At 39.9% G+C, this 14,163-nt stretch overlaps 1 protein-coding gene across 4 annotated transcripts in view; it reads right to left on the reverse strand.

Annotated features, from left to right (window-relative positions):
• The window catches only part of LOC139947890 (contactin-6-like), a 113,055-nt gene that overhangs the window by 35,458 nt on the left and 63,434 nt on the right, over positions 1-14,163 (reverse strand). For all 4 annotated transcript variants that reach the window (XM_071945730.1, XM_071945727.1, XM_071945731.1 and 1 more), the window contains exons 16-22: positions 13,893-14,016; positions 13,143-13,321; positions 12,661-12,795; positions 11,380-11,553; positions 10,098-10,168; positions 6,915-7,143; positions 6,380-6,450 (exon numbers count right to left, since the gene is read on the reverse strand). In XM_071945730.1, coding sequence (XP_071801831.1) covers positions 6,380-6,450; positions 6,915-7,143; positions 10,098-10,168; positions 11,380-11,553; positions 12,661-12,795; positions 13,143-13,321; positions 13,893-14,016 — 983 coding nt within the window. The remainder of the gene's footprint in view (positions 1-6,379; positions 6,451-6,914; positions 7,144-10,097; positions 10,169-11,379; positions 11,554-12,660; positions 12,796-13,142; positions 13,322-13,892; positions 14,017-14,163) is intronic.

Here is a 14,163-nt window from a genome sequence, read left to right on the forward strand (position 1 = left end):
ACCGATGTGAAGTGGTGCTAGGGACCAATTTCGTTGCTCTGCTCATTATCAACTTTTGGGCTTACAATCACCATTCTCTGCTTACTGTGTAAGCGCGGAGTTTCTGAACTTACTGCATAAGCAAAAAAATTCCTAGTAACAGGAAGTATGCACGAGCAAACATTCCCTGCTAACCTGTAAAACCCTTCACGTAAGCGTAGAATTCCCTGCTTCGGTATAAAGTGCTTATTCTTTGCTTACAGTAAGCAAAGACATGAAATTGGGCCGAGGACAGCACTGCCTCTTCAATAACAAAGTTCAAACATTTATCAATGACCGGGTAACATGTGTTCTATAACAATTTCAATCAGTTTGAGTTCCTGGTGTGGTCTGGCACGACAGGTGCCCTAGACACAAGGCAACTCTCTTTGGGAAAACCATTTTTGTTTTCCAGATTTTGAGTGTATAAATAAAAAAAAATAATGAAAAAATACACAGTGAGTTCATGTTGAAGTAGGACTTTTGGTGATCATTCTTGTGGAAGTGACAGGGTGTTTCCGAAGCGGGGAGAATCTAGTACTGAAAAAACATGAAGGGAAACTATGGTAATAAATTCATTAGGGCATGGGATTTTGGAGTGTTTTAATGATTGTGTTGACAGAGAGGCAACGCTTGCGCATTTTTCTTGCTAACTATAGCATAAGCGTATATCATTTGTGTATATCCCTTGTGGTTTATACGAATATCAAAGGTTAGCAAGAAGATTAGGCAGCTAGCTTGCGCGTTCACCATGGATTCGCATTGTTTCGCCATTCAAGAGTAACTATTAATATAAATATGAATGGTAAGCTTCCGGGTACCACCATGTGTAAAATCTCTTTTAAGGGAGTGTTGGCTCTGAAAACAGCCGGTTTTATCTCAACGTTTTGAACAGTATACTCTGCTCTTCTTCATTCTCCTGAAAGGAGATTTTACACATGGTTGTACTCGCAAACTTACTATTCATATTTATATTTATAGTTACTCTTAAGAATTTACTACATTCCTTGTGCACCCTCTCAAGCCGATGATGTTCAAAGAAACAAAATGTTTAAAGGTACAAAATGTTTAAAGGTACAAAATGTTGGACAGTAAGTATGATTTCATTGTCTTTGCCAGCATTTCCTCAATAAAAACTACTCTAAACTTTTTGTTTTTTTGAACACATAAATTGGTGCAGTCCCAGTAAAAAGTCCATAGTACCTTTTACAAACTTTATTGTCTCCATCATTAACCTGACAAACACACATTAGCCAGTGAAAACATCAGATTCCTTCCTCTTTTGCGGGGAGCGGTAATTCCCCAGAGCTGTGTGATGATTTCTTGCTCGACGGACTCCCATCAACATCCCACTCCTACAACGTTCTCATTTCTCACGTGACGATTTATAAACTGATCCCTGACCTGATTTGTAACCTGAGCTGGGATGGTTTGACTGATTGAACTTGAAGCGGTACGTGAAAGAAATATCGAGGAAACAGAAAGTTTAAATAAACATGGCTTGTCCTTTTTTTTGCCTGAGTTTCAGCCAATCAGGAACTGTCCTATTAAAGATAAGATTTGCCGTTCTCTTGATAAAGGAACAGAGCTTGTCCTTTCAGTTCAGCCAATCAGGAACTGTCTAGTAAAGATAAGGTTTCTCATTGGTTATTTTGATAAAGAATGAGGGCTCGAACACCCTTTTTTGCCTGAGTTTTCAGCCAATAAGGAACCGTCTGATGAAGGAATAGCTTGTCATTGGTTGTTGTTGAAGAAATAGGGCCTGTCCTTTTTTATTGCTCAAATTTTCAGGTGCCATTACTGAGGTCCGAACAATTGAAGCGTGTATGTATGTACTTGCCGCACACAACTCTCAGCCAAATATATAATAGGTTATTCTTTGAACTCGGTGAAGACGTTTTTGTTTTGTCTTAAATCTAATTCAACATTTATTCCGGAATAATGTTGTTTGCAGATAAGGAAGTCTTTAACATCGTTAAACATTTAACAGATTTTAATGGTTTTCCCTCATTTAATTATGGCGTCCTAGACAAAGAAACATGTCTCTATTTGATCCCTAGTTGATGGTAATCACCAATAAGACATTCATGGAAAACAAAAAAGGATGAACAAAAAAGGTGGATATAGAAACATCCTGTTTTTGTGGTGATAGTTCAGGTTTGTTAGGATGTGAAATCATCCATCATCTATTAGGGCCATTACTCCACTGTTTGTTTGCTGAGAATCAATTGTTTTTTATACCAGAACTTCAATCATTCTAATCATTAGTAACTTGGGAGTGGTCTTATTGTTTGATTTTTCCAAGAAGTCAGCCATAAATTTCTTGTTTAGGCTTTTTTGCCTTTCCGACTCATCAATAAATAATAATCACTTGTCTTTTGTACTGCAATTAGGAAATCAGGAAGGTTGATCATTCTGATCATTCTAATCATTAGTAAGAGAGTTGATTTTTCCGAGAAGTCAGCCAAAGATTTCTGTTTAAGGCTTTATATCTTTCTGACTTTCAATGAAGAATAAATGCTTGGTTTTTCTGCCAAATGTGGGTGTTAACAGGAAGTCACATAACAATGGTGGTTGTAAATATAGGACCTCTAATCACTAAAAGTAGCTAAGCACAAAACTATTGTGCTTACCAAAATAAGGTTACCAACCAAACTACCAAGTTACATGTAAACTGTGACTGGTATCATAGAGAAAGGAGTCTCTGTCCTTTCTCTATGCTGGTATCCAGTTTAATTTTGCTCCTTAACGATGCGCAGAAAATTGGATCTTAAATTTCAAAAGTGCTGCTAAAAATATACTAAAATTACAACTTTATTTTACAGTTTACAAATACTTTCCCATTGCAAGAGAAAAAGTTAACGACAACAAAATCATGAAATACATTTTAGGGGAAATTCAGGAAAAATTTGAGCATGTGTTTCATTTTAGTGTCGATTTAATATGGGTTAAAGAAACAACAGATCCTAAGGACCGGATTCAGAGGCTTCGGGCTGAAGAACAAATCCCACTGGGAATCAATATGAAGGATCGGTAACGGTAGCGGCTGAAATGTTTGATCCATAAGGGAGAGAAATGTTCGACTCAGGAGGGTGAGAAATACACATTTTGGCAGTAAATTAGCACTCCAGGAAGGGACTGCGTGTGAGTTCCTTTTCAACTGGGTAGGTCCCGGTTGGTGATTTGTCACGCGAAGCCTTTCGTCAAACATGGAGAGGGTGGGTGGGTAGGTGGGTGGGTGTGGAGGGGGGGGGGGGGGGAGGTTCTATTTAGTATTCAAATAAAGTAAATACTTGGAGCTGCCAACATTTGTATCTTGCAATCAGAGAATTTGTACACTCGTTAGGGAGATATTGATATTTAGAATAACTTTAAACAAAATAGAAAAAAAAGTTTCCATAAACAGAGAGATTTGCAAATTTGTTCATCAGAATATGAAAGGATTGGTTTATTTTCAGGGAACTTTCTGCAGAATCACAGAGAGTTGGCAGCTCTGCTAAAGGATACTTTTAAAAGGAGAAAGTACGCTTTCCTTCCTAAATGGATGAACACAATTGTAGTTATCAATTTCTTAGAAGAGATGTTCACTGCTTTATCTCCTAATTGCACACTTAGTTCGACCAAACTTTTTTTTAGAAACAACTACTGAATCTATACACAACATCTCATCTCGACACCATTTATCAGCACCATGTCATCGACAAGACCTTCAGGTAGCGTTCCTGTCATTGAAATCTGTGTGAAATACGCGATGCCATTAACACGAGGAGGAAACCAACTGTGATTGGATTATTTCCAATGGCTCGTTTCTCACGCGAAGCATTTTTGTATTTATTAGGAAGAGGAAGGGGGAAACAATCGGAATACTAATCTCCACTTTTGGAAGAAAATTTATTGTGAAGATTTTAAGATGGCTGATTAGAAAACCACAATTTGGGCTGCATGAAATCTTGTGGCTACAGCTACGGCTGTTGCTAAGGGTGTTACTATCCTATATTAGAGCATGATGAGGTAGAGATCTAGTCGTAGCCAAAGCCGCTAACTGAGAGGTAAATTTGTTGTGAATGTTTTAAGATGGCTTATTAGAGAACCGCAACTGGGAAGTGACTTGGGTCACATGCGATTTGGTGGCTACAGCTCTGGCTGTCGCTTAGGGTGTTACTAAGGACCTCCTATATTAGCCCATGATGGGGTAGAGATCCAGTCAAAGCCATAGCCGCTAACTGGGACTAACTTCCACTTTAGAGAAAAATTGATTGTGAAGGTTTTAAGATGGCTGTTGATTGGAGACCACAGCGAGTGAGTAGCTTGGGCTATGCGATTTGGTGGCTACGGCTGTTGCTAGGGTGTTGCTGGGGATGTCCTTCTAGCGCATGATGAGGTGAAGATCCAGCCGTAGCCGAAGCAGTAGCCGCCAACTCAACGGGTAAAGAGAGGGGTAAACCTGCCAGAAAATGTTTGTACATGTAGCCACACCTCAGCAGTCTAGTGAGGTTTGTGGCAACATCATGTACGAAGTGACAGACTTAACCCTCTCATGCACCATTTTAGTGATAAATTTATCACAGATACACAATTATTTTGTTTTTGTTTCAGTTGTAAATGGCAACCCCAAAATAGGTCACACTCCAGCACCCTCAAGTGTCCTGTTTCCCCTTCTGAATCCTGTGCAGCCCTGCAGTCTTTATTTTATATTTTACATCTAATTTTTTGAAGGGTTTTTAAACCGGTCGCTAGGGACCGCTTTTGAAGCGTGAACAAGTCATCGGATCATTTTGTAATATCAACGTTTACTCCTCCAGGTAATCTGATATCATTGGCTCCAGTGGTCTGACCATCCTAAGTTGTCTTTATGGTTCATTCCCCAAGTTCCCCGTAGGCATAAATTGTGTCAAACATTAAACAGACATCAACCAGTTAAAATCTGTGTCGCACGATGATGCGTATGAAGGACACCAGATACACACACAACTCTCTGGAGATTACAGCGGTAGTCACAGGTGGTTTGTGACAGTGGACCGACGCAAATTATGACCTCCAAACAAATTTCATCTCCACAGGTGAAAACATCCAAGGTCAAAATCAGTGTATAATTTCTAAAGCAACTATGTTATTTTGTAGAAGCATTTTCACCAAAACGTTAAATTTGTCTGGGGTATGTTTTGATGACTATACATAAACTATTGATCCAAGGCACGTGCGTCACACGCGACGACTGATGCCACTCTCACCATGTTGGTTGGCAGAGGTTTACATGTATTAACGCCGCGTCGCCTAAAATGTGCACCTAACTGCATAACCAAATGCCCACCAGTAATTGCCCACCAGTATGGCGCATTCAAGATTTTTCTGATGATGACGTCAGGTGAAATGGGTCAATATGCGTCTATAAAGAAGTGTGGAACATACAACATTAACCCATGAATAACATACTGCCAAGCTATACAACTGGACATCATTTTCTATACTGAAGTCACCCACAAGGGGGTGGGGGGGGATCGGGTGGCGTTCGCTTAACACTCATTTTCATACAGCTGCTTAAGCAGAAATTGTTTTAATAGATGACCTTTTAAAAAAGTAACATTGTAAAAAGTCATTTGATAAGGACTCACTCTAAAAAAAATGTTGACATCATCGCTTCAAATAAAAGGTCCCTGAGCTAGGTGAGATAGTGATTTTCTTTCTCATTTACAGTATAAATAAAATTTATAAAAATAACCTTCCCTAAACTTGCTTTTTGTATCAGCAACTTAAGGCAAAATTAGGTTACCACGAGATACCTGATACCCAAACTCCAAACTCTTGAAAACTTCCTCCAGAAGTTCCAGTCGCCAGGAATCTACCGTCCAGCCGCATGGACATAATTGTTGCTAACGAACCGTGCATCCGATACCAAGGCAATGACGGCAAGTTCTTTTAGACCCCACTGCCCTCCTTTTCCCCACCTCTCCCCATCTCCCTCTCTCTCAAAGCGACGAGAGGGTCACGAGACTGGAGAGGGACTTCTTCTAGAGAGAGAGAGGTAAGGGCCAGAGGCGACCACGTCCTGTGAATCACAGGTGCAGTTATTATCTCGCTTGACGCTCGGCAGGAAGTATTGCCTTTTGCCCCTGACTAATACTTTGCGAGGGCAGGTTGTGCGGTAGTGCGGCCACACGTAATGTAGGCGGGGAACGTACAGATGCTGTCTCAGATAAGGAAAGGGTTGTGATGCGTGATCCGGCGAGGGCGCAATTTTGGTTTAGCATGCATGAGTCAAGAGAAATACAGCGACTTGCCGATTTTGTTATGAGTTGTTATGCATACAGGTAATTTAGGTTTAGCAGGTTTAATCCCTTCAGATTCTCTTTCATGAACTTACCTGCCAGGTTACCAGGATGGCAGTCTTGTTGGTTGCAGTCAGGCCAATGTTCAGTGGACTCGCCGTCGGAGCTACAAGACAAAGAAAATTTCAAGGGTTAAAAAGGGATTCTATGGTCGATATCAAGTTGCTTATGCACTCTATTTTTTGTTAAATAGATAGAGAGCCTTGAAAGCAGGGGAAAATATCAAGTTGCTTATGCACTCTATTTTTTGTTAAATAGATAGAGAGCCTTGAAAGCAGGGGAAAACATTACAAGATTCTAACCTCGCTGTAAAAATGGTGTAAAATGTAATTTTATTTTTTACTCTTTCAGAACTACAATATTAACATGATGTCATTGCTAAGAGAGGCTTGCGGTAACACCATGTGTAATCTCATTTGAGAAGTGTTGGTTAACGATTCAACGTTTTGATGAGTTTGCTCCGATTGTCTTGATTCTCCCAAAAATGACCACAGTATGCTGATCTTTATTATTTTTGTTATCACTTCTTCTTACACTCTTTGAATGAATCTACTCTGATGCGTAACTCACCATCCGCCTTTGTTCTTCTGATAACAACATCCGTCTTAGGCCCAGCCCCCTCTCCGTTGAACGCCCACATCTGTACGTCATACTCCTTCCATTTCATCAGTCCGGTCAGCCTCACGGAAAACACCGTCTCATCGACTGTTTCCACCCACGGTGTAATGGAAGACCCGGTTTCCTTGTATGACACATTGTAGCCCTGGATCGGTCCATTCTGATGCTCAGGTGCCACAGTCTAGAGAACGAGGGGAAAAAGAATACAATTATTACAACCTGTAAGATAGCTTTTACTTGTAATTCAATTAATTTGGCTCACAGGAGGGTGCGTATTCAAAGGATATAATGATTTAACGCTCTTACATAAAACTTTGTACTTGGTTTATTTTAAAACCAGGTCTACACTACTCTTAATTTCCTTAAAGATATAAAAAGAACTGGCCAAATTTTGTTTAAGCACAAAAAGTAGCTAGGCACAACACAACTCAGCTTAATCTGAAAAACAGCCGAAAAGCCATTTCTTATCTACAATCTGCAACCGGTGTCCTGCTAATACTTGGTTAGCAGAAACATTTTAAGTAATATTTTTTTGCTTAAGCAGCTCTATGAAATTGGATATGCTTCCTACATAGGGTGGATCTAATTTATTTAAACAGGGGATTTTTCTTTAAAAGTACATACTAGGGAAACCTTAACAAAACTAATAATATTTTGACAAGATTGATGAACAAATCTTTAAAAATAAACAATTCAAAGCCACAAATAGACCTTTCCTGTTGACCAAAGGTGTTAACTAAAAATCCTGCCAGTTGGAACGATTACCCTCGTGAGACTCCTTCCCCTAAATAAAACCGATTCCTTCCTCTAAATTATAAGACCTCTGAGTTGCGACACATTGTAACGATAAAGTAAACCAGACGTGTCAAAGGAAAAACAAAAATATCGTAGAAAAAATTGCACCTTCCTTCAGATTCTTAGTTAAGAAAAAAAATAAACAAGTTTTTAGTGAACAAGTGTTTGGGCGGGAAAAGTTCTGTAAAAAGGGCGAGAAAACGAGGAAATGCAATTTACAAAGAATTCTGTTTTCGAGGACAAACTTTTTCTTTCTGCCATGCAGGGGAGTTCCGCATCATACTTTAACCATTATACAAGGGTATCATTTTCAGCAAGTCTGATTTACTTTAACCGTGGTGACCATAATATTTGCTAACCCATGAAAACTAAATTAAGCTTTTGAAGAAAAAAATGGCAGCGTCACTTTCAAAAATATTTACGAACTTGGATGAAATCTGTTAATGGGATGGGGGAGGGGAGACCAGAAACCTGCACTTCATAGATAAAACAATCCATGTAACTTTCAGGATATTACAATTAAAATGGAAAAGCATGCCCTGATTATGTTATAGGAGGATGATTAATGACTTAGCAAAATTTGCGTCATGAGAAACTGTCAAGAGGGGAAACATGGCCATCCATCTCAGCCCATGGATAGGACTAAATGGAAGAAAGACATTGGCTCACCCCATAAGGTGCTAATAAGGCACCATCTTAGAAGAAGTTTCTGCCCTTGTAGAAACTAAGATTCAAATAGGAAGTCTTGAACCACAATAAGAAGACAATCAGAGCATACTGATCGAAACGTCGAGTTTAAACCAACAGTTCTTGCCAGAACCACCCCAACTCATTAGAGATAGTCATTACACGGTGTTACCGCAAACCTTTCTATAAAGAAGTTAGTAAAATCGAACAATTTGTAATGGACCTTGCATAGCGCAAAACGCTGAGGTCATGCACATATTTGTACGCACGGAGGTCAGCTTTATCCAACGATTTGCCTCCTTTGGCCTGAGTGAGGGTGCTTATTAGCCTGAGTGAGGGCGCTTTTTAGCCTCAGTTAGGGCGCTATTTAGCCTGAGTGAGGGCGCTTTTTAGCCTCAGTGAGGGCGCTTTTTAGCCTCAGTGAGGGCGCTTTTTAGCCTCAGTGAGGGCGCTTTTAGCCTCAGTGAGGGCACTTTTTAGCCTCAGTGAGGGCGCTTTTTAGCCTGAGTGAGGGCGCTTTTTACCACGAGTGAGGGCGCTTTTTAGCCTGAGTGAGGGCGCTTTTTAGTGTGTTTGAAAACATGATGACTGATAGGTCATAAACAATAGCAAACTTTAATGATATGTTTTTGGGAAGTGTGTGGAAAAACTGAGTGTACTATCTTCCTCCTCCTCCCCCCAAAAAGAGCAAGTGCACAAATAACCGTTGTAGTATCATTGTTTTTATTTAAAAAACAAAAACCCAGCGATGTTAAAATAAATGATGGCTATAACGATCTACGACACGCTAAGCTCTTACAAAGCTTTGATTCAATTTACACCTCACCAAAACAGAGTCAGCTGATGGACTAGACTTGAGTAAGGAATTAATGGAAGGCAAAATGGAACTGACAGAGTTGGTGTTTGAGTTGTCATTTTGATGTATTGGTCGAACTCTGATTCTGATACCCGATAAAGAGCTTGATCTTGTATCTTAGTACACAAGCGTCAACTGTGTTTGTTTTGACAATTTTCCGTCGTCTCATTTGTTTTGAAGGGATTTGTGGATCAATGTTTGTGGATATAAAAATTAATTCCGAACCCATGTTTTTTGTGTGTATTTTTTAATCTAGCCTAGAGTTGAAAGGTCCAAGGGCACCAATAGACCATGTACATTTCTTGGCTAGTCTGGCAGGCAAGATACTGCACTGGTCCTATGGGAAAATTGACATTTTGTGCCATAATTTCCACATAAATCCAAGAGTTATGAAAGTAAAAGCTGGACAAGTTTTGGGATGTGCCCCCTTTCATCATATCAAAAATTGAAAAGAATTGGACAGTGCAAGTTCCATAAAATATAAGATTTGCTGTTTTCTTCCATTGAGCTGTGTACAAATCGTGCCTGCAGGAAGTCCAGGCTTGGTGGCTCTACTGTAAACATGTGATGTCACAGGTCACATCGTCTATAGCCTTTCCAATGAGATATGCAAATTAAAATTACGCCAATTTTGTGCTTACCGCGCAAGTTTTCATTTCATAGCATTTGTTTATGGGAAACTTTCTGCAGGATCTGGGAGAGGTGGCAGCTCTCAAAGTCACTCATCCATCAGATAAAACATACATATTCATAAGCTATATAAACATATTCATAAGCTTGGGTTTTGTTTTACTCACCGACCAAGACACCAGAATTGTTGTAGAGGATGACGCTGTGATTACGACATTGCTGGGAGCGGCTGTGGGTGCTGCAAAAACAAAACCAATCAATATCAAGAATTTTAAAATAACTAAGAACTCACAAAAAGACCCTCTTGACACCATGATTTTGTTTTGATGTCTGGCGATTCCGCTGTTGCAAACTGAGCCAAAATTGTCAATCGGAAATTTGATATGAATTTATTACAAAGTAAAGTTTAACTTCCTTGTTGGCATGTGTCTATGCGGAACGGAGGGCTTTGGCAAAAATAATTTTGTTTTGCAAGTGCCAGATTTGTTACATCCTTAAATGAGGAAATCCTGACAGGAAAATCAACACACACGGCTTTATGAAAGTAAATAAACAAAGATGGTCAAATATAAAATGTAATTTCCTTGTGTTATGTCACAAAGTCTACGCATTTCATTTAATTTGTACGTGTACTGACCCTGTTTGTGCTAAAGAGAAAAAAAACCTTTATGTTAATCGGAAAGAACAGTAATAACCCCCCAAAATAATAGCAAGTATTAAACCACCAGGGAAACTGACTGGGTAACATTTGGAGTTGAACAAAGAACATTGAAAATTGACTCGAGCAGGATTTTAACCTGCAACCCCCAGGTTTAAGTGACAGTGCCAGCTCATAAATCTGGAGGTCGTACTTTCAAGTCCTGGGGTGGATTTCACAAAGAGTTAGGACTAGTCTTATCTCGAGTTAGGACCAGTTACTCGTCCTAACTTAGAACTATCCATGCAATTTGTATATCTCCTAGGACCAGTCCTAAGTTAGGACTAGTCCTAACTCTTTGTGAAGTCAACCCCTGTTCTAGTTAATTTGTCTTTGTTCAACCCAAAAGTCCAGGTGTGCCATTTTGCCAGGGATTGCGGTGGGTGGAGCTCACCGAAACACGACTATAAATGATGTCTGTGCCCTCATTTTGTGACGGAAGGTCAAATATCAAAATTCATACCAAGAACACTTTTCAACAAAAATGTGTCAATTTGTTTTCTCTTCTTGATCAAGTTTCTTTTAATCTAATCCACTAATAGAACCACATATAAAGCACTTACATGTAACCAGGAGCCGATTCCACAAAGAGCTAAGATTGATCTTAACTGCAAGTCAATCGTAGTTGCTAAGTTAAGTGTGATGTCACAATACAAATAACTATGGTGATACTGATAATTTGTCTTACGATGGATTTGATTGCTTTGTGAAATCGATCCTCGATCAACAAAATCTTCTAATGGGTCTCTTACCACTTGGTGATGTCGTCTGCTCAATATAGTCTGTAAAATCCCCAAACTGGTGCTGTCCATTGTGTAACGTGGCAGCAGACACACGGAACTGGTACGACGAGATGGGACTCAGACCAACTACAATGGCCTCAATGGTGTACTGGTCGTTTCCCAACACCTGAACGCTGGAATAGTCTGAAAAGAAACAAGATGATTTTGTTTTGATTCAATATTTCTATTTTAATTTTAGCTGTGCAAGTGTTGTCAGTCCAACTACAACTAGAACTAGCTATCGATTCTTCCTCTGCCAGCACGACCAGCAAAACGCCTTCCATGCACTGTTTCTTAAGATTTCCCCAATCTCTCCTTGTAATTTGCCCCAAATACTCCAGCTTCTTCTTTAGTATGATGTTAACTAAGCTTTTTGGTTTCTGGACTTTCTCCAACACACTGATGTTAGTCTGGTCTTGCCATTGGATATTTAGCACTCACCTCCAGCACCAAAACTCAAAACTTATTCTGTTTCTCATCCTGCTATATAATGTCCATGTCTCATACGTACAGAGCACTTTATAAGACTTCATTATTATTATTACCTCTGCGGGACCCGGAACACACACTCTGACAACACCTGGGACCAATTTCATGGCTCTGCTTACCGTAAGCACAGAATCAGCGCTTACAGAAGCAGGGAATTCTATGCTTACGGCAAGCGTAGTTCACGGGTTAGCGGCGAATTTGGGCTTCTGCGCGTGCGTACTTCACAATACTAGGCATTCTACGCTTACAAGGCTAGTGCAGAAATTCGGCGCTTGCACATAACCGGGGAATCGCGATCGTAAGCGCAGAATTCGGCGGTAAGCAGAGCCATGAAATTGGGCCCAGAACTACATTTACATTCTATGATGAGATGGTCCAAAATTCAAAGAGCTTCAAACTTATTCTGAATGGGAAGAGGGACGGCATAGAAGCCTCTGCGATCATTGCCTAGGATTTTTTCCTCCATTTAAAGGATTTGGGTACTTTTTGTAACACAAAACACAATGTCCACAGATTTACATTAAACCTACACCGTTTGAAGATAATGATAATAGAAAGCTTACCTTAAAATATTAGATGCTGAGGTGCTGTAGCTTTTGAGATTATTTTCATGATATCGTTTTACTCATTTCTCAAAAACAGCAAGTAATGTTTTCGAGGAAGCTTTCTACTATCATTATCTTCAAACTGTGGAAGTTTAGTGTAAATCTGTGGACATTGTGTTTTTTGTCCAACAAAAAGTACATAGACACTTTAACCTACCATTAGTTCCAGTCTTCCTGTACTCTACTGTGTAGACTTCTATAGGGCCATTCCTCGTTACAGGGATTTCCCACTGCAGTGTGACAGCAGTCGCATTGAATGATAAGATCTTGAAGTTTCGTGGAGCAGACGGCCCTGAAGGAAAACGAGACAACAAAATAATCAGATAAAGTGAACATTACTGTACTCTTAAAAAAATTAGCAGAGTAGCCTGGTCATTTCTTGTCTAACCAAGATAAATATGCTAAGCAGAATGTTCTGCTTAACAGCTTTATGAAATTAGGCCCTGATCCTCTACCTGATCAAATTTGACTTGACAATGGCCCAATTTCATAAAGCACAAAAACTACTTGTGCTTAAGCAGCTCTTTGAAAGTTGAAACAAAGCCCTGATCAAAGCGTGACTTGACCACATGGATCGATCACTCTCCTTGGACTCACTTCCATCGGAGAGTGACTCATGTTACAGAGGTGTGACCCTACCTGTGACAGACGGCGTAGAGGCAACCACAATGTTACTCGGGGACGAGATACCCAGAGAATTCTTGGCGTAGATTCTGAACTGATAAGAGCTACTCTCGGTCAGCCCGTAGACTGTGCTTGACTGAGGGCTGATGGTCGCCTCGATACTGTCCAAGAAAGTTGTCCATGATGTCCCAAGACTGAAGGCGAAGATAAAAAGTGGTGGGAATAAAACATTTTTAGTATTTTTGTATTGTATTATTATCATATCTTTATAGTAATGAATCCAAGAACATTCAAAAGGGCCTTGGTAACTCATGGGAGCGAAGATGCTGTTTTGTCAACATCTTTATTTGAGGTGCCAGTCAGAGGCAATTCAGCCTGTAACTGTTCCAGAGCCAGATCACACACCCAGGTCGCACCCAAGTTTACAATACAACCAGCGACCGATTTCACAAAACGCTAGGATTAATCCTATCTCGAGTTAGGACGAGTAACCCCGTCCTAACTTAGGATAGGTTCAATGCGTCCTACGTCTTCAGACAGGGAACTTAACTCGTCCTAAGTCCTAAGATTAATCCTAAGTTAGGATAAGTTTGGTGAAATCGATGGCTGGAAAGTGGCAGCTCAGAGGGATGCAATTTTCATTTCAATATCAAGTTTTAAACCACAAGGGCAACTGAGCAGGTCAATTTTAAAAATAATTTCAGGTTGAACCAACTTTTCAACCCAAGACTATATATCATGTTTATTGTGTTAAAGCCATGTTACCTTAGTTTGTACTGCAGTTGGTAGTGTGTTGTATCCACTACATCCCCTCCCACTGACCAATACACAGTAATGGAGTCCCCTGTCACTGGTGCAGCATTTAGTATGGTTGGTGCCCCTGGTAAACCTGCAAGAAGGAGCACACAATACGCTTAGTGTTTAATCCAAAAATAAACTTAAAATTTCCTTAGTTTGGTATCCTTTTCATTCTTGTTAAGAAGAAAATTGTTAAGCAATTATTTTCTGCTTAAAGGCACTGCAGCCGATTTCACAA

The sequence above is a fragment of the Asterias amurensis genome, chromosome 15 (assembly GCF_032118995.1).
Source record: "Asterias amurensis chromosome 15, ASM3211899v1".
NCBI classification, from domain to species: domain Eukaryota; kingdom Metazoa; phylum Echinodermata; class Asteroidea; order Forcipulatida; family Asteriidae; genus Asterias; species Asterias amurensis.